Consider the following 24,505-nt stretch of genomic DNA (forward strand, 5'->3'; position numbering starts at 1 on the left):
CACAGTATATATATTTATTGATCTGGAGGATTAATAAATGTAATTCTGTCTAATGGCCTTTCCCTGTTCCAACGAATTCTCTGTCCCTATTAAGGAGCTGATTTATCATGAAAGGGATGGGGTATGTTGAGCCTAATAGCCCTCTCCTGTTCCTAAACATCATTATGTTTTATGATTTCCAGAGAAATCTTGACACCAGCAAGCTGGCTCTGTGCATAAAATTTCCCTTGTTCATCTCAGTGTGATTAAGTGCCATTTAATGTCGATAAATGCAGGGTGAGGAGACTAGGGATGGAGGATATAAGCTAACTGGTATAGGGGAGCTCTTCTTCCCTGAGCCTGGGAAATCAGCATCCAATGGGTATAGGGAAAAGGAAAAGAGGCAGAAACCCGTTATGTTAGGACTCCACCCTGCCTGCGCTATCCTGTGATTCCAGTCGTATCCATAAAATCACCTGTAAAGGATTCTCTTCCCACTCCCGCACCGTTATCTCCAAAGTCCCCCAAGGATCTATCTTTGACCCTCTCCTTTTTCTCATTAACATGTTGCCCCTCGACAACATCATCCGAAAACATGTTTTTGAGGATGTAACTGGTAAAATAGATAAGGGAGGACCAGTGGATGTGGTGTATTTGGACTTTCAGAAGGCATTCGATAAGGTCCCGCATAAGAGGTTAGCGTGCAAAATTAAGGCACATGGGATTGGGGGCAAGGTAGTGACTTGGATAGAGAACTGGTTGGCAGACAGAAAGCAAAGAGTTGGAATAAACGGGTCGTTTTCCGAGTGGCAGGCAGTGACTAGTGGGGTACCGCAAGGATCGGTCCTAGGACCCCAGCTGTTCACAATATATATTAATCATCTGGACGAGGGAATTGGATGTAATATCTCCAAATTTGCAGACGACACAAAGCTGGGTGGGAGGGTAAGCTGTGAGGAGGATGTCGTGAAACTCCAGTACGATTTGGACAGATTGGGTGATTGGGCAGAAACATGGCAAATGCACTATAATGTGGATAAATGTGAGGTTATCCACTTTGGTGGCAAAAACAGGAAGGCAGATTATTATTTGAATGGCAATAGATTGGGAGAAGGGGAAGTGCAAAGAGACCTGGGTGTTCTTGTGCACCAGTCGCTGAAGGTAAGCATGCAGGTGCAGCAGGCGGTTAAGAAGGCAAATGGTATGTTGGCCTTCGTAGCAAGAGGGTTCGAGTACAAGAACAAGGATGTCTTGCTGCAGTTGTACAGGGCCTTGGTGAGACCGCACCTTGAGTATTGTGTGCCGTTTTGGTCACCTTACCTGAGGAAGGACGTTCTTGCCATGGAGGGAGCGCAGCGAAGATTCACCAGGCTGATACCTGGGATGGCAGGAATGACGTACGAGGAGAGATTGTGTCAATTGGGCTTATACTCACTGGAGTTTAGAAGATTGAGAGGGGATCTCATCGAAACCTATAAAATTCTGTCAGGTCTGGACAGACTAGATGCAGAAAGGATGTTTCTGATGGCCGGGGAGTCCAGAACCAGGGGTCATAGTCTAAGGATAAGGGGTAAGTCATTTAGGACTGAAATGAGGAGGAATTTCTTCACCCAGAGAGTGGTGAACCTGTGGAATTCTCTGCCACAGAGGGTGGTGGAGGCCAGTTCATTAAATATATTCAAGAAAGAGTTGGATATATTTCTTGAGGCTAAAGGGATCAAGGGATATGGGGAGAAGGCAGGGACCGGGTACTGAATTTGGATGATCAGCCATGATCTCATTGAATGGCGGAGCAGGCTCGAAGGGCCGAATGGCCTACTCCTGCTCCTATCTTCTATTCCAATGCTCTCCATGCCGGCCTCCCATCTTCCACCCTCCATAAACTTGAGCTCATCCAAAACTCTGCTGCTCATATCCAAACTTGCACCAAGTCCCATTCACCCATCACCCCTGTGCTCGCTTATCTACATTGGCTCCCGGTCTGACAATGCCTCCATTTTAAAATTCTCAGCCTTGTTTTCAAATCCCTCCATGGCCTCGCCCCTTCTTATCTCTGTAACCTCCTCCAGCCCCACAACCCTCCGAGATCTCTGCGCTCCTCCTATTCTGGCCTCCTGTGCATCCCCGATTTTCATCACTCCACCATCGGCGGCCGTACCTTCAGTTGCCTACGTCCTACGCTCTGGAATTCTCTCCCTAAACCTTCCTGCCTCTCTCTCCTCCTTTAAGACACTCCTTAAAATCTACCTCTTTGGCCAAGCTTTTGGTCACCTGTCCTAATATCTCCTTATGCGGCTCGGTGCGAAATTTTGTTTTATAACACTCCTGTGCAGTGCCTTGGGATATTTTACTACGTTAAAGGCGCTATATAAATACAAGTTGTTGTTGTTGTTGAATAATGTCCACTTAGAGGAAGTACTGGAAGGCAATTGCAACTTATGAAATCATAGACCTCCATGCTTCAATAGACTGAAGAATGGAACAGAAAGGAAAAAAAACATAATTAACTTGGTATAATGTTGCTATTGAAACCTGAAGATAGATACTAACTACAGCAACAACAACTTGCACCTTTAACATAGGAAAAGGTCCCAAGACACTTCACAGGAGCGCAAACAGACCAAAATTGACACTGAGCCAAAGAGGAAGATATTAGAAGGGTAAACTAAAAGCTTGATCAAAGAGGTAGGTTTTAAGGTCTTAAAGGAGCAGAGAGACTCAAGGAACCGGAGAGGTTTTGGAAAGAAATTCCAGAGCTTAAGGCCAAGATAGCTGAAGGCACAGCCACCAAAGGTGGGGCAATGGGTATAGGGGAAGCGTAAGAGGCCATAGTTGGAGGAACACATGAGATCTCAGAGTGTGGTAGGGCTGGAGGAGGTTACAGAGATAGTGAGGCGTGAGCCCATGGAGGGATTTGAATAAGAGGATGAAAATGTTAAATTCGAGGCATTGGTAGACCAGAAGCCAAAGTAGATCAGCGTGTACAGGGGTGATGGGCATGCGGGAGTTGATGCGAGTTAGGATACTGGCAGCAGAGTTTTGGATGATCTCAACTTTATGGAGGGTGGAATATGGGAGGGTGAAATATGGAAGAGTGGAATATGGGAAGGTGGAATATGGGAGGCTGTCCAGGAGACCACTGGAATAATCGATTCTGGAGTTAACAAAAGGATGGATGAGTGCTTCAGCAGCAAATGGGTTGAGACACGTACAAAGACGGGCGATGTTATGAAGATGGAAGTTGATGGGGAGGATTTGGGGTTGGAAGCTCAAATAGGATGCTGAAGCTGCGAACATCGTGATTCAGTAGCAAAGGGGCTGGAATCGGTGGCGAGGGAACAGAGTTTGTGCTGGGGGCCAAAGACAATGGCCCAGAAATTCGGGTCTCCACGGGTGAGTACACACGGGATACTCACCTGTAGGCCCAATGGAAGTGCCGGTTTCCTGCATGCACTGCGCATACGCGAGAAACCGGCACTTCCGTTCCTCTGAACGAAGGGGTTCAGAGGTCGAACGCGTGCGCAGGAGGGGCTGCGCGTGCGCATCGAACTTCGTTTTTTTTTTTTTTTTTTTACAGGTTTTCCCGGGAATGTAAGCCTGCAGCATTTAGAAATGTAAAAAGCAGGCGTAAGGCCTGCTTTTTACAAGGTAAGTGGTGACTTAATTAAAATTAAAACATTTTTTCCACAGGTTTATTATTTTTAAATACTTTATTTTTAGCCCCGTTAGAGAAAAAATTACTTTTTTCAAAAATTTAAATTATTGTTTAAAATAGTTATTTCATGTAATTTATAGTTTATTTAAAAAATGATTAAAAAAAAAAATTATTTGAAGATTTAGTGCTATTTTGGGGCTGTAGTATTTATAAGTCTTGACAGCACTTCCTGTCAGACTTATGAATGGAGCATTCCCTGCTCCGATTGGCTCCCCATGGCCCACGTGATCCCAGGGGACGCATCGAACTAACTGCGCCCCTGGGATACGCAAACACTGCGCGCCGGCAGCTGGACCAGGCCCCGGATCGGAATTCCACACGGGCCCACAGCTCAATGGCCGGCGCGCAAGGTAAGTGCAGGTCGGGGGCTTGCAACCGCGGGAAGCCCCTGACCCGAATTTCTGGGCCATGGACTTTGTTGTTCCCAATGTTCCCAATTGAATGAAATTGCGGCTCATCCAGGACTAGATGTTGGACAAGCAGTCTGACACAGCAGCATTGGAGGGATCAAGAGAGTTGGAACCTGACAAAGGTCTTCAGATGATGTCACCAAGGGGTGGCCTGCAGATGATAAATAGGAGAGGGTCACAGATAGATCCTTGGGGGACTCAAGCGGTAACAGTGTGGGACCGGGAAAAGAAGCCATTGCAGGAGATTCTCTGGCTGTGACTGGATAGAAAAAAGTACTACAAGGTCCCACTCAGCTGGACAATGGAGGAGAGAAATTGGAGCAAGATGACATTGTCAACCATATCAAACGATACAGAAAGGTTGAGAAGAATAAGGAGGGGTAGTGACATGAATCTTGTCATTCATGTGGAAATGACTTATGAAATAATACTGGGCGGCCTGCTGGTGGTGCTGTCCAGGGAGAGTATAAATACTCGGGCATGGGCCCAGCTTGCTCAGGACATTCCTTAACAGGAACTAGTGAAGGACACAACTAGATCTCCATGTTGAAAAACAGTTGATTAAAGCCTTGTTTAATACTCAGACCAAGTGCCGAGTAGTTTTCTTACGTCGGGTAGTTTACCATGTTCGCAGTCATTTGCATGTTTGATTAGGCAGTTTCAGTGTTGTGGCTGAATTGGATGGGTTCAAAACTGGAGTTGCGGGAAAGATGGTCATGGATTTGGGAGACAACAACAGGTTCAAGGATTTGGAGGGCAAAGGGAGGTTGGAGATGGGGCAGTAGATTGCAAGGACAGAGGTGTCATAGGGGAGATTTTTGAGGAGCAGGGTGATGATGGCAGATTTGAAGGGGAGGGAGACAGTACCTGAGAAAAAACAACTGCTAACGATATCAGAAAACATGGGGGCCAGGAAGGGAAGTTGGGTGGTCAGCAGCAAAGTGGGAATTTTTAATGTATTTATTCACAAAATGTGTGTGTCGCTGGCTAAGCATTTATTGCCCATCCCTAATTGCCCTCAAAAAGGTGGTGGTGAGCTGCCTTCTTCAACTGCAGTCTGTGTGGTGAAGGTGCTCCCACAGTGCTGTTAGGAAGGGAGTTCCAGGGTTTTGACCCAGCGACGATGAAGGATTGGCAATATAATTTTAAGTCAGGATGGTGTGTGACTTGGAGGAGAACTTGGAGGTGGTGGTGTTCTCATGCGCCTGCTGCCCTTGTCCTTCTAGGTGGAAGAGGTCGTGGGTTTGTGAGATGCAGCCAAAGAAGCCCGGCGAGTTGCTGCAGTGCATCTTGTAAATGGTACACACTGCAGCCACGGTACGCCGGTGGTAGAGGGAGTGAATGTTAAGGTGGTGGATGGGGGTGCCAATCAAGTGGGCTGCTTTGTCCTGGATGGTGCCGAGCTTCTTGAGTGTTGTTGGAGCTGCACTCATCCAGGCCAGTGGAGAGTATTCCATCACACTCCTTACTTGTGCCTTGTAGATGATGGAAAGGCTTTGGGGAGTCAGGAGATGAGACACTAGCTTCTGACCAGCTCTTGTTGCCACAGTATATATGTGGCTGGTCCAGTTAAGCTCTGGTCAATGGTGACCCCCAGGATGTTGATGGTGGTGGATTCGGTGATGGTAATAATGTTGAATGTCAAGGGGCGGTGGTTAGACTCTTGTTTGTTGGAGATAGTCATTGCCTGGCTCTTCTGTGGAGCGAATGTTACCTACCACTTATCAGCCCAAGCCTGAACGTCATCCAGGTATTGTTGCATGCGGACATGGGCTGCTTCATTATCTGAGGAGTTCTGAATGGCACTGAACACTGTGCAGTCATCCCCACTTCTGACCTTATGTTGGAGGGAAGATCATTAATAAAGCAGCTGAAGATGGTTGGGCCTCGGACACTGCCCTGAGGAACTCCTGCAGTGATGATTGACCTTCAAACACCACAACCATCTTCCTTTGTACTTGGTATGACTCCAGCCAGTGATGAGTTTTCCCCCCGATTCCCATTAACTTCAGTTTTACTAGGGCCCCTTGATGCCACATTAGGTCAAATGCTGCCTTAATGTCAAGGGCAGTCACTCTCACCTCACCTCTGGAATTCAGCTCCTTTGTCCATGATTGGGCCAAGGCTGTAATGAGGTCGGGAGCCAAGTGATCCTGGCGGAACCCAAAGGGCATCAGTGAGCAGGTTATTGGTGAGTAATTGCCGCTTGATAGCACTGTCGATGACACCTTCCATCACTTTGCTGATGATTGAAAGTAGACTGATGGGGCGGTAATTGGCCGGATTGGATTTGTCCTGCTTTTTGTGGACAGGACATACCTGGGCAGTTTTCCACATTGTCAGATAGATGCCAGTGTTGTAGCTTTACTGGAACAACTTGGCTAGAGGTGCAGCTAGTTCTGGAGCACAAGTCTTCAGCACGATGGCCGGGATATTGTTGGGGCCCATAGCCTTTGCTGTATCCAGTGCGCTCATCCGTTTCTTGATATCACGTGGTGTGAATCGAATTGGCTGAAGATTGGCTTCTATGATGGTGGGGACCTCAGGAGTAGGCTGTGTCAAACTTCTTAAGTGTTGTTGTGAGCTGCATCCATCCAGGCAAGTGGAGAGTATTTCATCACACTCCTGACTTGTGCTTTGTAGATGGTGGAATGGCTTCGGGAGTCAGGAGGTGCGTCACTCGTTGCAGAATACCCAGTCTCTGACATGCTCTTGTAGCCACAGTATTTATGTGGCTGGTCCAGTTAACTTTCTGATCAATGGTGACCCAGGATGTTGATGGTGGGGGATTCGACTATGATAATGCCACTGAATGTCATGGGGAGGTGGCTAGACTCTTTCTTGTCGGAGATGGTCATTGCCTGGCACTGGCGAATGTTACGTGCCACTACTCAGCCCACGCCTGGATGTTGTGGGCACAGACTGCTTCATTATCTGAGGAATTGCGAATGGAACTGGACACTGTGCAGTCATCAGTGAACATCCCACTTCTCACCTTATGATGGAAGGAAGTTCACTGATGAAGCAGCTGAAGATGAATGCGCCTAAGACACTGCCCCAAGGAACTCCTGCAGTGGTGTCCTGTGGCTGTGCTAATTGGCCTCCAACAACCGCAATCATCTTCCTTTGTGCTAGTTTGTTGGAGATAGTCATTGCCTGGCTCTTCTGTGGAGAGGTGGAGAGATTTCTCTCTGATCCCCATTGACTTCAGTTTTACAAGGGCTCCTTGGTGCCACACTCAGTTAAATGCTGCCTTGATGTCAAGGGCAGTCACTCTCACCTCACCTCTGGAATTCAGCTCTTTTGTCCATGTTTGGACTAAAGCTATAATGAGGTCTGGAGCCGAGTGGTCCTGGTGGAACCTGAACTGAGCAGGTTATCACTGTCAACAACACCTTCCATCACTCTCTGATGATTGAGAGTAGGCTGATGGGGTGGTAATTCACTGATTGAAATTGTCCTGCTTTTTGTGGATAGGACATACTTGGGGGCAATTTTCCACTTTGTTGGGTAGATGCCAGTTTTGATGCTATATTGGAAATATTGTCGAAAGATCAGGAGGTGGGTCTCATGGACAAGTGGAGCTCAGAAAGGGGATGAAGGGTTGTTTCCCCAGGACATACCTGGGCAATTTTCCACTTTGTTGAGTAGATGCCAGTTTGGTGCCATATTTGGAATATTGTCAAGAGATCAGGAGGTGGGTCTCATGGTCAGAAAGGGAATGAAAGGCCATTTCCCCTGGCTGGAGAGTCTATAACTAGGGGTCAGTCTCAGGATAAGGGGCCGGCCATTTAGGACAGAGATGAGGAGAAACTTCTTCACTCAGAAGGTTGTGAATCTTTGGAATTTTCTACCGTAGAGGGCTGTGGATGCTCAATCGATGAGTATATTCAAGACTGAGAGCTATAAATGTTTGGGCACTAAAGGAATCAAGGGATATGGGGATAGGGTGGGAAAGTAGAGTTGACATAGAAGCTGAGCCATGATCTTATTAAATGGCGGAGCAGGCTCGATGGGCCGTATGGCCTACTCCTGCTCCTATTTCTTATCTTCTTATGAACCAGGAAATAGGACAGAAACTGGAGAAAGATGCGAATGCAAGGCTAGGACAGGGGAAGCCTTTGGGGAAACTTGGCTCGGTGACCAAAGGAAAGGAGGGAGGAGACCAAGGCAGCTGAACGGATGGTCTCAATTTTAGTAACAAAGAGGTCGATGAGCTCTTTACACTTGTTGCTGGAGGTGACGGTGGAGGGGGCAGGGGTTTAAGAAGACAGTTTGTAGTGGAGAAAAGAAGCAGGGTGCTTTCTTTGCAGTTAGGAATATAGGAACAAGAGGAGGCCATTCAAACCCTCGAGCATGTTCCACCATTCAACTAGATCATGGTTGATCTGCAACTTAACTACATCTACCCGCCTTAGTGCCGTAACCCTTAATACCCTTGCCCAACAAAAATCTATCAATCTCAGTTTAGAAATTTTCAATTCACCTAGCCTCAATATCTTTTTGGCAGAGAGTGTTCCAGATTTCAACTATAATTTGTATGAAAAAGTGCTTCCTGACATCACCCCTGAACAGCTTAGCTCTAATTTTAAGTTTATGCCCCATTGTTCTGGTCTCCATCACCAGAGGAAATAGTTTTTCTCTATGTACCCTTTCAAATCCTTTAATCATCTTAAACACCTCAATCAGATCACCCCTTAATCTTCTATACTCAAGGGAATACAAGCTGAGCTTATGTAACATGTCCTCATAATTTAACCCATTTACCCCAGGATCATTCTGGAGAATCTGTTCTGCACCCCTCTAAGACCGAGGGATATCTTTCCTGAGGTCCAGTGCTCTGAACTGAATGCAATACTGCAGATGGGATCTAATTAGAGCTTTATATAACTGTAACATAACTTCTACCTCTTTGTATTCGAGTGTCCGAGATAAAGGCCAACATTCCATTCATCTTTTTAATTATTTTTTGTACCTGTCCACTTGTTTTTAACGATTTCTGTACACGGACCCCTATAACTCTCGGCTCCTCCACAGTTCCTAGCTTCTCACCATTTAGAAAATACAAGATCTATCTTTCTTAAATCCAAAGTGCATGATCTCACAAGTGGCAAGTAACACCAAATTGAACTCCATTTGCCACAGTTTTGTGCACTCACTTAATCTATCAATGTCCCATCTACACTATTTACTGTGACACCTAACTTAGTGTTGGCAGCAAACTTGGATACGTGGATATACGGCTCTCTATTCCTTCTAAATCTTTTATAAATATGATGAAAAGCTGAGCCAACAGTACAGATCCCTGGGGGACACCACTAGTCACATCCTGCCAATTTAAGTACATACAACAACAACTTAAGAACATAAGAACATAAGAAATAGAAACAGGAATAGGCCACTTGGCCCCTCGAGCCTGCTCCACCATTCAATAAGATCATGGCTGATCTAGAGCTCAAAGCCACTTCCCAGCCCACTCCCCATAACCCTTCACTCCCTTATCTTGCAAAAATGTGTCTATCTCCATTTTAAATGTATTTAATGACCCAGGCTCCACAGCTCTCTGGGGCAGAGAATTCCACAGATTTACGACCCTCTGAGAGAAGAAGTTCCTCCTCATCTCAGTTCTAAAAGGGCGACCCTTTATTCTGAGACTGTGCCCCCGAGTTCTAGATTTCCCCATGAGGGGAAACATCCTCTCTGCATCTATCTTGTCGAGCCCCCTCAGTATCTTATATGTTTCAATAAGATCACCTCTCATTCTTCTAAATTCCAATGAGTATAGGCCCAGCCTGCTCAACCTTTCTTCATAAGTCAAACCCCTCATCTCTGGAATTAACCTAGTGAATCACAGAATCACAGAAACCCCACAGTGCAGATAGAGGCCATTTCGGCCCATCGAGCCTGCACCGACACATATCCCACCCGATCCCCGTAACCCCTACACCAACACATATCCCACCCTATCCCCGTAACCCCATGTATTTAATCCCCCTAACACTAAGGGTCAATTTATCATAGCCAATCAACCTAACCCGCACATCTTTGGACTGTGGGAGGAAACCGGAGCACCCGGAGAAAACCCATGCAAACACGGGGAGAATGTGCAAACTCCACACAGACAGTCACCCGAGGCCGGATTCGAACCCGGGTCCCTGGCGCTGTGAGGCAACAGTGCTAACCACGTGCTGAATCGTCTCTTAACTGCCTCTAATGCAAGTATATCCTTCCTTAAATAAGGAGACCAAAACTGTACGCAGTACTCAAGATGTGGTCTCACCAATACCTTGTTCAGTTATAGCAGAACTTCCCTGCTTTTATACTCCAACCCCATTGAAATAAAGGCCAACATTCCATTTGCCTTTTTCATTACTTGCTGTACCTGCATGCTAACTTTTTGTGTTTCATGCACAAAGACCCCCAGGTCCCTCTGAACTGTAGCATTTTGTAATCTCTCTCCATTTAAATAATAATTCACTTTTTTATTTTTCCTGCCAAAGTGGATAACCTTGCACTTTCCCACATTATACTTCATCTGCCAAATGTTTGCCCACTCACCTAGCCTGTCTATATCCCTTTGCAGATTCTTTGAGTCCTCTGCACAACTTGCTTTCTCACCCATCTTTGTATCATCTGCAAACTTGGCTACATTACACTCGATCCCTTCATCCAAGTCATTAATGTAGATTGTAAATAGCTGGGGCCCCAGCACCGATCCTTGTGACACCCCACTAGTTATCGTTTGCCAACCAGAAAATGACCCATTTATCCTGACTCTCTGCTTTCTGTTAGTTAGCCAATTCTCTATCCATGCTAATATATTACCCCCAACTCTGTGAGTTCTTATCTTATGCAGTAACCTTTTATGTGGCACCTTATTGAATGCCTTCTGGAAATCCAAATACACCACATCCACTGGCTCACCCTTGTCCACCCTGCTTGTTACATCCTCAAAGAACTCCAGCAAATTTGTTAAACATGATTTCCCTTCCCTAAAACCATGCTGATTCTGTTTGACTGCAGTATGTTTTTCTAAATGCCCTGCTACTGCGTCCTTAATGAAGGACTCCAGCATTTTCCCAAAGACAGATGTTAGGCTAACTGGTCTATAGTTTCCTGCTTTCTGTCTCCCTCCTTTCTTAAATAGGGGTGTTACATTAGTGGTTTTCCAATCCAGAGTCTCCAGAGTCCAGAGAATTTTGGTATATTTCAACCAATGCATCCACTATCTCTGCAGCCACTTCTTTTAAGACCCTGGGATGCAGGCCATCTGGTCCAGGGGACTTGTCATCTTTTAGTCCCATTATTTTACCGAGTACTACTTCCTTAGTGATAGTGATTGTCTTTCGTTCCCCACTCCCTGTGGCCCCTTGATTATCCATTATTGGGATGTGAAGACAGATGCAAAATATTTGTTCAGCGTTTCTGCTATTTCCCCGTTCCCCATTATTAATTCCCCAGTCTCATCCTCTAAAGGACCAATGTTTACTTTAGCTACCCTCTTCCTTTTTATATACCTGTAGAAGTTCTTGTTATCTGTTTTAATGTTTCTTGCCCGCTTACTCTCATAATTCATCTTCTCTCTCTTTTTTTTTAGTCATCCTTTGCTGGTTTTAAAAAATTTACCAATCCTCTGATCTCCCACCAATCTTGGCAACATTGTATGCCTTCGTTTTCAATTTGATACCATCCTTTACTTCCTTAGTTAGCCACGGATGTTGCTCCCTTCTCTTAAAATCTTTCTTTCTCATTGGAATATATTTTTGTTGAGAGTTATGAAATATCTCCTTAAATGTCCGCCACTGCATTTCAACTTTCTTACCCTTTACAGGAAACTCTCGATTTACCGGCACCTAAATAACCGGAAATCTCTGTTAATCGGCAAAATTCAGGAGTAGGTTCAGGTAAGTTTTACTACATATTAGTGGCCGTTCCTGGATCTGTGGCTGTGTAATCGGGTTCCTGCACTTGTTGCTAAGCAACAGGGATACTTGGTCTGTGGCCGGGGCTCCTGCACCTGTTGCTAAGCAACAGGGAAGCCTGGATTTGTTGCTGTGTACGGAGCACTCGTACCTTTTAACTATACCTCTCTTTAATCCAGACTTTTTGATAAACCGGCACCACGCCGGTCCCGTCAGTGCCGGATAAAAAAGAGTTTCCTGTAATTTATTTTTCCAGTCCACTTTAGCAAGTTCTGCCCTCATGCCATTATAATTGCCTTTGTTTAAGATCAGGACACTGGTTTGGGATACAACCTTCTCACCCTCCAACTGAATTTGAAATTCAACCATGCTATGATCACTCTTTCCTAGAGGATCGTTTACTATGAGATCATTTATTAAATCTGTCTCATTACATAATACTGTACCAGATCCAAGATAACCAGCTCCCTGGTTGGTTCCATTACATACTGTTCTAGGAAAACATCCCGGATGCACTCGATGAACTCCTCCTCTAGGCTACCAAGGCCCATTTGATTTGTCCATCAATATGGAGATTAAAATCACCCATGATTATTACCGTACCTTTTTTACAGGCTTCCATTATTTGTTGACTTATACTCAGTCGAACAGCATTGCTACTGTTCGGGGGCCTGTAGACTACACCCACCAGAGACTTTTTCCCCTTATTATTTTTTATCTCCACCCAAACCGATTCTACATCTTGATCTTCTGAGCCAATATCACTTTTCACCACTGCACTGATCCCATCTTTTACCAACAAAGCTACTCCACCTCCCTTTCCTTTCTTTCTATCCTTCCGAATTATCATATACCCTGGAATATTCAGTTCCCAGCCCTGGTCACCTTGCAACCACGTCTCTGTAATGGTGATCAGATCATACCCATTTGTATCTATTTGTGCCATCAACTCATTTATCTTGTTACGAATGCTGCGTGCATTCAGATATAGAGCTTTTAACTTTGTCTTTTTACTATTTTTCCTTGTTTTGTCTTTATTTCTATTACACTCTTATTTTTAAACATTCTGTCCCTTCCTGTCACACTCTGTGTGAGGGTGCCGGTTAGTTCCCTCAGTAACCCCTAGATGGCACCTTCACTTGTTTTTTTCCCTTTGCTAATTGTTACTAGTTTCTCCTGTGTTTATTACTTAACTGCCTTTCATCTGGTTTATTGGTTTCACCTGTTTTTGCTTGTATTTAAGTTCGGTGGTTTCTTCCCTCTGTGCTCAGTCTTGACAAGCCATTTGGCTAGTGGTAGCTTGTCTTGAGCTCCTATGTTTGTAACTGTCTACCTGTGTGATTCTAGTAAAGTACTTTTATTTAAGACTGCATACCTACTTCTCGCCTCGTCTCTCTGCACTTGGGTCCAGAACCAGCCTCGCCCTGACACTGGTTATTATTTCCCCCATCTCTAGCCTGCTCTATTGCTTTCTCATTGACTTTTTATTTTCCCACTCACCTGGATCCTCCCCCCCACTATTTAGTTTAATACTAAACTTGCAATTATATAGCGCCTTTAACGTAGTAAAATATCCCAAGGCGCTTAACAGGAGAGTTATCAAACAAAATTTGACACTGAGCCACACAAGGAAATACTGGACAGGTGACTAAAAGCTTGCTCAAAGAGGTAGGTTTTGAGGAGCATATCCATTATCCCTACACTCTGTCTCCTACCTCCTAATCAGTTCCCTACCCAGTTTTGGCAGAGGAGAGCAAGGCCCAGCAGTTCTTGATGTGACGACTTGCCTGAATACTGCTCCAAGGTTGAGAACTGGCCCAAAGGTTTTGTTAGGTACAATGGTAGTTCCGATGCCAGTAGCTTGCACATGAATGCTCTTTGTATGACTGTCTTCTACTGCCAAGTGCAACTTGTCTTCAGACCAGATTGTATCATCAAGATGCGCCACAATAGTCAAATTTACGTGTCCATGAGGGGGAATCACAATTTCACTGGGTTCCAAACGCCATTTAGAGTTTTCTAGTGTCTGAAAGATAAGTCAGGTAAGAGACAACTTATTAATGTCATGAAACCTAATCAGATCTGTAAAGAAACATTATAACTGGATCCAGAGTATAGAAATTACATGTGTGATAGTAGTGTAAGAACACTAAACATGATAACACTGCCATTAAAATAGCAGACAGTGAATTTTGTACCAATGCATTAAGTGTTCCCATACTAATATCGCACAGCATAGCTTCTGGGCTCTAAAGTTTGCAATAATATCATGTGCAACAGGTATCTGTAGATTTTAAATTAGCAATCTAAACTGCATTTGTAAAGCACAAAATAAAGCTGAGTTCATCTGAAATTCCTAATACCACACAAGTTTTGTAAAGATAAAACATATAGGTTTTGTGCTATTGGGAAACTCAAAGTCTCTAATCTATAATCAACATATGTAAACTTTGTCTGTTTAGTATAACTGCAGTAGCACTTTTGTTAACATAATGCACACACACACACTATATTCATTAGTCCTGCAGGGGTAAATATTCAGAATGGGGAGCACATAAAGGAACTTAACAGTTTTATAGCATTAAATACACACAGTCACTACTGACCTGCTAACTTTGAGTATTCTATCGACTGTATGAATTTACCATCAGCAGACAAGGTAAGACAAATAGTGTGTTTACTAATCGAACAAGTGTATGATAAACCTGTGCAAGTGAACACAACATATAGCCATTCAGCCGTAAAGGACAGGAAAAAGCTAGAAAAGCAAAGGCACAAAGGTGGTATGGTAGAGGCAATGGTTTTACTGAAGCAGCACATAAAATTGAACCATCCTTTCTGTCATTAAAAAAGCACAGTTTACAACAGAGGAACATTAAAATGTATGGATTATGAAGAAAGTTTCTAAAGCTATCAAAATGATGAAGACCGCTCCCCTGAAGGCTGGGTTGATAAAGGCACTGTATAGTTCAGTCAATTGGATCACAAGGTCTCAGGTTCAATTCCTAGTCCGCATTGAGTCAACTGATCTCAGCATGAGCAGTGCTAGGGGCACAACAATTAGCCTCAGCACGCTAGGAGCAGGAGGGGTAAAACAACCAGAGTTCCTGCTCCTTATCATTATCCAGTGACACTCCCTTCCACCGTTTGTGGATACAGGCAGACTACCCTTTATCCGGACTTCCGAAAACCGAAACCCTCTAAAAACCGAAGGTTTTTTCGGTCAGCGTAAGTCCAGCGTAAGTCGTGCGCACGACCCCCCGCGGACCTCCCCGCGGACCCCCGCCGGCCCCGACCCCTGCCGACCCCCCCGCCAACCCCCCCGCGGACCCCCGCCGGCCCCGACCCCCGCCGACCCCCCCGCGGACCCCGACCCCCGCCGACTTACGCTGAGCGTCAGCGTAAGTCATGCGCACGACCCCCCGCCAACTCCCCCGCGGACCCCCGCCGGCCCCGACCCCCGCCGACCCCGACCGTAAGTCGGCGGGGGTCGGGGTCCGCGGGGGTCCGCGGGGAGGTCGGCGCCGGCGGGGGTCCGTGGGGGGTCGGCGGGGGTCGGGGCCGGCGGGGGTCCGCGGGGGTCGGGGCCGGCGGGGGACCGCGGGGGGGTCCACGGGGGGGTCGGCGGGAGTCGGGGCCGGCGTGGGTCCGCGGGGGGGGCGGCGGGGGTCGGGGCCGTCGGGGGGGCGGGGGTCCGCGGGGGGGGTCGTCGGGGGTCGGGGCCGGCGGGGGTCTGCGGGGGGGTCGGCAGGGGTCGGGGCTGGCGGGGGTCCGCGGGGGGGTCGGCGGGGGTCGGGGCCGGCGGGGGGGTCGGCGGGGGTCGGGGCCGGCGGGGGTCCGCGGGGGGGGTCGGCGGGGGCTCGTGCGCACGACTTATGCTGACGCGCAGCGTAAGTCGTGCGCACGACCCCCCGCCAACCCCCCCGCGGACCCCTGCCGACCCACCTTCCGAAATCCGAAATTCTCCGAAAACCGAAACACGGCTGGTCCCGAGGTTTTCGGATAAAGGATAGTCTACCTGTATTGGGCACGATCAGGCTCATCTGTGATGCCTTCCAGAAACAACTAGCTTACTAAGGCTTAAAGTACAGGCCACTGAATGAAAAATGGTCACTGGGGTGGTGTATGGAGAGCTGTTGGTATTCAAGGGACTGGTCCCCACCAAAGGTCATTGCCTTCACGAGCAGAAGGGAAAATCCTGGTGATAAAAGAACTGCAGGAAACATATTAACAAAGTATCTTGATTTAAAATGGCACTCAACAAAAACAGTTTTACAGGTGTATGGATCCCCAAAATATCCTGAAGTTGGTTGTAAAAAGTGGATCGGAAATATTTCAATCTTTGGGACGAGGGAGCCAACACACCTGGAATTTCTACAGCTCTAATCAGGGTGATATACTGATATTAAGAAGTTATGCATGAATACAAAGTTTCAGAGCAATGCTCATTAATCCTTCATAGCAGGTTGGCCAATAAAATGTAGTCGGGTATCGCAGGTCACTTGTGACATTTCCCATGCTCAAGAGTAAATGAATTATTAGTTCTCTGTCTTCTGGAACATGTTCATGCATAGATATGCAGATTATAAATAGCCCAAACTCAATTAAATAAAATATCAGCGTACAGTGACTGTAGTGTGTCCTATCTACAGGATGCACTGCAGCAAGTCACCAAGGTTGGTTCGGCAGTATCTCCCAGACCCATGACCTCCACCATCAAAAAGGACAAGGGTAGCAGGTACATGGGAAGATGTCCACCTCCATCTACCCTCCAAGTCACATACCATCCCAACTTGAAAGACTTGCATTTATATAGCGACTTTCATGACCAACGGACGTCCCAAAGCGCTTTACAGCCAATGAAGTACTTTTTCATTTGAAGTGTAGTCACCGTTATAATGTAGGAAATGCGGCAGCCAATTTGCACATCGCAAGCTCCCACAAACAGCAATGTGATAATGAGCAGATAATGTTTTTCTGTGATGTTGACTCCCCTGCTCTTCTTCGAAATAATGCCATGGGATCTTTTTACATCCACCTGAGAGAGCAGATGGGGCCTCGGTTTAATGTCTCATCTGAAAGACGGCACCTCCAACAGTGCAGCACTCCCTCAGTACTGCACTGGAGTTTCAGCCTAGATTTCTGTGCTCCAGTCTCTGGAGTGGGACTTGGAAATATAATCAACGTTCCTTCATCATCGCTGGGTAAAAATCCTGAAACTCTCTACCTAACAGCATTGTGGGAGTACCTTCACCCAAACAGACTACAGCAGTTCAAGAAGGCGGCTGATCACCGCCTTCTCAAGGGCAACTAGGGATAAGCAATTAATGCCAACCTTGCCAGGAATGCCCACATCACAAGAATTAATTTTTTTAAATGATCTCATGTCTTCACCAATGGCTCTTCCGTATCCAGTTCCTAAGAACCTTTTTTGAGCAACCACCTCTGGAGGAGGAGAGCACAGATAATGCAAGTGACAGTGAGATGTCTGGTAAGGTACAGCATGCCAGATCCCCAGAATCCATACCTTACATTGCACTGTCAAGCCACAGAAGGATCTTGCAAAAAAGGATACTGAGCCAAAGAAGATATTAGGAGGGGTGCCGAGAAGCTTGGTTAAAGAGATGGGTTTTAAGGAGGAGTGAAGATTAAATGAGCAGAGTGAAGTGGAGAGGCTCAGAGATTTAGTCATAGAGTCATAGGCCTAGAAATTCAGTGCCCTTAGCGCCGATTTTGCGGCGCTAGAGGGCCTAGCGCTGCAATTGGCGCCGGCGCCGAAATTGCCTGGGGCCCTTCCGCCGCGGTAGACCGGTAGCGCTGCGCCGGCACCGATGACGTCATCGGTGTGCGCAGCGTCCCGGTTGCCATGCCGACGGGCCCCAGCGCCGAAATTCAGTTGCGGCCGCCTCGTCCGTGGCAGCCGCAACTAAGACTCTGGCAACAGAGTCTTACATGACTTTGCGCCGGCGCATTAAAGGCCCCGCGGCGGCCGGCCGCTTTCCCGCCGGCCGCCTGGCCGCAGCTCCCTCCCCGGACTTCCCCCCCCCCCCCGGAACAGAAGCAAGCCCGGCACTTGTCCGAGGTGCCGGGCTCATTTTTAAACAGATTTTCGCGGGCCGCGGCCGGGTGCAGGCAGCTCCTCCTTAAGGGAAGGAGGAGGCCTGCACTTCCCGAACCTGCCGCACCGCAGCGGGCGCTGCAGCGCCGGAATAGCGCCGATATTCAGCGCGTAGCGCCAGTTTTCAGGCGCAAACAGCTCTCAGCAGCGCCGGCAGCCGTTTGGGCGCAGAGCTATTGAATTTTTGGCCCGCCCAGCGCGACTTAGCTCCGGCACTAACTTCCGGCGCTAAAGCCGTCGCTGCGCCAAAACCCAATTTCTGGGCCATAGAGTTTTACAGCACAGAAAGAGGCCCTTCGGCCCATCGTGTCTGCGCCGCCCATCCATCCCTGTCCAGTCTAATCCCATTTTCCAGCATTTGGTCCATAGCCTTGTATGCAATGGCATTTCAAGTGCTCATCCAAATGCTTCTTGAATGTTGTGAGGGTTCCTGCCTCTACCACCCTTTCAGGCATTGAGTTCCACATTCCAACCACCCTCTGGGTGAAGAAGTTCCTCCTCAAATCCCCTCTAAATCTCCTGCCCCTTACCCTGAATCTATGCCCCCTTGTTAATGACCCCCCTACTAAGGGGAAAAGTTCCTCTTTCTCTACCCTATCTATGCCCCTCATCATTTTGTAACCTCAATCAGGTCCCCCCTCAGCCTTCTTTGCTCCAAGGAAAACAACCCCAGCCTGTCCAGCCTCTCTTCATAGCTGAGGCGCTCCATCCCAGGTAACATCCTGGTGAATCTTCTCTGCACCCTCTCCAAAGCAATCACATCCTTCCTATAGTGAGGCGACCAGAACTGCACACAGTACTCCAGCTGTGGCCTCACCAGCGTTTTGTACAGCTCCATCATAACCTCCCTGCTCTTATATTCTATGCCTCGGCTAATGAAGGCAAGTATCCCATATGCCTTTTTAACCACCTTATCTACCTGTTCCGCTGCCTTCAGGGATCTATGTACATGTACACCAAGGTCCCTCTGACCCTCTGTACTTCCTAGGGTCCTACCACTCATTGTGTATTCCCTTGCCTTATTTGTCCGTCCAAAATGCATCATCTCGCACTTTTCAGGGTTAAATTCCATTTGCCACTTTTCCGCCCATCTGACCAGCCCGTTTATATCGTCCTGTAGCCTGAGGCTTTCCTCCTCGCAATTTACCACCCCACCAATTTCCGTGTCATCTGCGAACTTACTGATCATACCTTTTACATTCTCATCCAAATCATTTATGTAGATCACAAACAACAAGGGACCCAGCACCGATCCCTGAGGTACCCCACTGGACACAGGCTTCCAGTCACAAAAGCAACCTTCGACCATCACCCTCTGCCTCCTGCCACTCAGCCAGTTTAGGATCCAACGCGCCAAGGCACCCTGGATCCCATGGGCTCTTACCTTCTTGACCAGTCTCCTATGCGGGACTTTGTCAAAAGCTTTACTGAAGTCCATGTAAACCACATCCACAGCATTTCCCTCATCCACCCCCCTAGTCACCCCCTCGAAAAATTCAATCAGATTTGTCAGACATGATTTACCCTTGACAAAGCCATGCTGACTATCCCTGATTAATCCTTGCCTCTCCAAGTGGAGACTAATTTTGTCCCTCAGAATTTTTTCCAATAATTTCCCTACCACAGATGTTAGGCTCACTGGCCTGTAATTCCCTGGTTTATCCCTGCTACCCTTCTTGAATAATGGTACTACGTTAGCTGTTCTCCAGTCCTCTGGTACATCCCCTGTGGCCAGAGAGGTTCTGAAAATTTGTGTCAGAGCCCCTGCAATCTCCTCCTTTGCCTCCCACAGCAGCCTGGGATACATCTCGTCCGGGCCTGGGGATTTATCCACTTTTTGGCCTGCTAAAACCACTAGCACCTCCTCCCTCTCAATGCTAATATGTTCAAGTATGTCACAGTCCCCTTGCCCGATTTCTATGTCTGCATCGTCTTTCTCCATCGTGAACACAGATGCAAAAAATTCATTTAAAACCCCGCCTACCTCATCTGGCTCTACACACAGATTGCCACTTTGGTCCCTAATGGGCCCTACCCTTTCCCTGGTTATCCTCTTGCCCTTAATATACTTATAAAACATCTTAGGATTTTCCTTTATTTTGCTCGCCAGTGTTATTTCATGGCCCCTCCTCGCCCTCCTAATTTCTTTTTTAAGTACGCCCCTGCACTTTTTATACTCCTCTAGGGCTTCTTCCGTCTTTCGTCTTTTGTAACTGCCAAAAGCCCCCCTTTTATTCCTAATGCATTTTTGTATATCCCTTGTCATCCAAGGTTCCCTTTGCTTGTTGGTCCCACCCTTGACCTTTACAGGAACATGTTGGCGTTGTACTCTCTCTATTTCCCTTCTGAAAGTCTCCCACTGTTTTGATGTGGATTTTCCTATATGTAGCTGCTCCCAGTCCACTTTGGCCAGATCCTGCCTTATCATATTAAAATCGGCCTTCCCCCAATTTGGAACCCTTATTTCCGGGCCGTCTTTGTCCTTTTCCATGACCACCTTAAATCTCACCGAATTATGGTCACTGTCGCCAAAATGCTCTCCTACTGACACTTCCACCACTTGCCCGGCTACATTCCCTAGAATTAGGTCCAGTACCGCCCCCTCTCTTGTAGGACTTTCTACATGTTGGCTCAAAAAGCTCTCCTGGATGCACTTTAAGAATTCTGCACCCTCTAAGCCTTTCACACTCTGACTATCCCAATTTATATTGGGGAAGTTGAAATCCCCCACTATTATTACCCTATTATTTTCGCACTTTTCTGAGATTTGCCTACATATCTGTTCCTCTATCTCCCCCTGACTGTTTGGGGGCCTATAGTGCACTCCCAGCAAAGTGCTTGCCCCCTTTTTGTTTTTAAGTTCTACCCATATGGCCTCATTAGAGGAACCCGCTAATATATCATCCCTCCTTACAGCAGTAATTGACTCCTTAATTAATATTGCAACACCCCCTCCCCTTTTACTCCCCCCTCTGTCTCGCCTGAAGATTCTATACCCCGGAATATTGAGCTGCCCGTCCTGACCCTCCCTCAACCATGTCTCCGTGATAGCAACAATATCGTACTCCCATGTGTTCAACAACAACTTCAGTTCATCCACCTTATTTGCAAGACTCCTTGCATTAAAATAAATGCCTTCCAACCCTGCCATATTCTCTTTTGCCTTCACATATTTGCTCTGCCTTCCCAGCTGACTTGTCTTTCCCTCTGTATTTGGCTGTAAATCACCCCCTACTATAGCTCCACTCTGTACCCCATCCCCCTGCCAAGTTAGTTTAACCCCCCCCCAGCAGTGCTAGCAAACCTCCCCGCAAGGATATTGGTTCCCCTCTGGTTCAGGTGTAAACCGTCCGACTTGTACAAGTCCCACCTTTTCCAGAAGCAGACCCAGTGATCCAGGAAACTAAAGCCCTCCCCCCTGCACCATCCCTTTAGCCACGCATTCATCTGTTCTATCTTCCTATTCCTATACTCACTAGCACGTGGCACCGGGAGTAATCCAGAGATTACAACCCTTGAGGTCCTGCTCCTTAATCCTTCACCTAGCTCCCTAAATTCTTGCTGCAGGACCTCATCCCTCTTTTTACCTATGTCGTTGGTACCAATGTGGACCACGACCACTGGCTGTTCACCCCCTCCCTCCAGAATGCCCTGCAGCCGCTCAGTGACATCCTTGACCCTGGCACCAGGGAGGCAACAAACCATCCTGGATTCACGTCTACGGCCACAGAAACGCCTATCTGTTCCCCTTACTATAGAATCCCCTACCACTATTGCTCTCCCACTCTTTTTCCCCCCTTCCTGGGCAGCAGGAGCACCCCCAGTGCCAGGAAGTTGGCTGCTGCTGCCTTCCCCTTGTGAGTCATCCCCCTCAACAGTATCCAAAGCGGTATACTTGTTTGAAAGGGGGATGTCCGCAGGGGTTCCCTGCACTACCTGCCTGCCTTTGTTGCTCCGCCTGATGGTCACCCCCTGTGCTGCCCTACCCTGAGGTGTGAACAACTCGCTAAACGTGCTATCCACGAGCCTCTCAGCATCGCGCATGCTCCAAAATTCATCCACCCGCAGCTCGAGCGCCACAATGCGGTCTACAAGTAGCTGCAGCTGGATGCATTTCCCGCACACGTGGTCGTCAGGGACACTGGCAGCATCCCTGACTTCCCACATGGAGCAAGAGGAGCAGAACACGGGTCTGAGCTCTCCTGCCATGACTTACTCCTTTAATTAATTAAAAATTTTATTCAATACCCCAGTTACAGGTATACTCTAGGGCGCTTTATTTACCAACTGTCCCCACTACACCACAGAAATTTAACACCACAGAATTCAAGCTTGTATTGAAAAGAGATAAATACCCACCAGGGAGGGAATTGTAGAATGTGGAGCTTAGGTGACTGAATATGGGCTATGGGGATAGTGCAGGAAAGTGGAGATGAGGAAGAAGATCAGCCATGATATTGAATGGCGGAGCAGGCTCGAAAGGCCAAATGGCCTACTCCTGCTCCTATTTCTTATGTTCTTATGAATGCATGGCTGCCAATGGTGGACGGAGGAATGGCGGATGCATGAGGCCAGAGTTGGAGGAATGGAGAGATCAAGAGAGGTTGTAGAGCTGCCAGACATTATAAAGTTAGGGAGGCACATGGCAATGAAGGGATTTGAACAGAAGAATGAGAATGGAAGACTCCAGACACAACCGTGTCGGGACTGGAAGAGAAACCATTGCTAGAGATGCTCTGGCTACAATCAGGTAGGTAAGAATAGAAGTAATGAGCACAATCACACAGAGCTGGACAACGGAGTAGAGGCGATGTAGGAGGATGGTGTGGTCAACCATGTCAATGGCTGTAGGGAAGATGAGAAGGGATCTCTGTCAGTCGGAGAGGATGCCAATCTGTGACTTTGATTATGGTTTTTTAGTGCTGTGACAGGCATAAAACTGATTTGAGAGATTCAAACAGAGTTATAGAAAAGATTTTCACAGATTTGGGAGGCAACGACACTTTCAAGGACCTTGGAGAAGAAAGGAAGGTTGGAGATGGGCCGATAGTTTGCAAGGACAGACGGGTCAAGGGTGGGTTTTTTATGCAGGGGGTGATGATGACATATTTGTAAGAGAGAGGGTCAGTGCCTGAGGAAAGGATGAGGGGATTGAGCAGACCAGGCCTATATTTCCTACGGTTTAGAAGAATGAGAGGTGATCTCTATAAAACATATAACATTCTTAAAGGGTTTGACAGGGTAGATGCTGGAAGGATGTTTCCCCTCCCTCAGCCTCTGCACTGAGCGACTTCTCATCCTCGGTGATTTCAACCTTCATCTCAATTCATCTTGCCTTCTGAGTTCACTGCCCTCCCTTAATGTTTCCCTCCATATAAACTCCCCAACCCACATTCACAGCCATCCCCTTGGTCTTGCCATCTCTCCTGGCCTCGCTACTCCCATCATGTCAATCGCCAATAAAGCCATCTCTGACCACTTCCTTGTATTGCTCTGCACCCACATCCCCTTTTCCCCTGCAACCCTTCTTCCTTCTGTGTCCGCCTCTGGAAAAAAACTCTCTCCCAAATCACTTACAGCTGCACTTATGAAATTCCAACTGTCAAGCCTTTGGCCCTCCATTCACTATGACATTTCTGCTGCTACCGGTCTGCTCAACCACACCCTCACCACCACCTTTGATGCCCTAGTTCCTATTAAAACAATTACTCTCTCTCACCCTGGCCGTTCCCTCCGGTACGGCCCTCATCTTCACTCCCTTAAGTCCAAGGGACACAGACTTGAACGGATATGGCGGACAACTGGTTTAGCCATTCACTGCCAGATCTGGCTGGGCCACATAAAGCACTATCGGGTCCTGCTCTCATCTGCCAAAACTGCTCACTATTCCAGAATCATTCTGGAATGCAGATATAACTGGCTTCTTTTCTCTACTGCTAACCGTCTTCTTAAACCCCTCTCCCCTTGTCTCATCCACCCGCACCTCCAACAACAAGCGCGAGGAGCTCATGGACTTCTTTGTCTCTAAGATTGAGACCATCCGATCAGTTGCCACAACACTTCCCTTCCTTCCCCTAGCCCACTGGGCCAAACTTCCTCTAAGGTTCCCTCCTGCCCTAGCCCTGAACTCACATCTTTCTCCAGTTTCTCTATGAACTCCCCTCATGACCTCCCTGCACTCATCTTGTCCATGAGACTCACTTGTTCCCTCGACCCTATTCCCACTAAAGTGCTGACCACTCAACTTCCTTTTCTGGTTCCCATGTTAGCTGATATTGTTAATGGTTCTCTCTCTTCAGGTACTGTCCCCCTCTCCCTCAAATCTGCCGTCATCACCCCTCTCTTCAAAAAAACAACCATT

General features: G+C 47.3%; 1 protein-coding gene across 1 annotated transcript in view; it reads right to left on the bottom strand.

Moving 5' to 3' along the window:
* The window catches only part of hydin (HYDIN axonemal central pair apparatus protein), a 946,920-nt gene that overhangs the window by 411,275 nt on the left and 511,140 nt on the right, over window positions 1-24,505 (bottom strand). The window contains exon 15 of the mRNA XM_085992020.1: window positions 13,814-14,052. Within this exon, the coding sequence (XP_085848146.1) occupies window positions 13,814-14,052 (239 nt within the window). The remainder of the gene's footprint in view (window positions 1-13,813; window positions 14,053-24,505) is intronic.

This window comes from Somniosus microcephalus, chromosome 6 (assembly GCF_052327205.1).
Source record: "Somniosus microcephalus isolate GS21.2 chromosome 6, FLI_Smic_1.0, whole genome shotgun sequence".
Classification (NCBI taxonomy): Eukaryota; Metazoa; Chordata; class Chondrichthyes; order Squaliformes; family Somniosidae; genus Somniosus; species Somniosus microcephalus.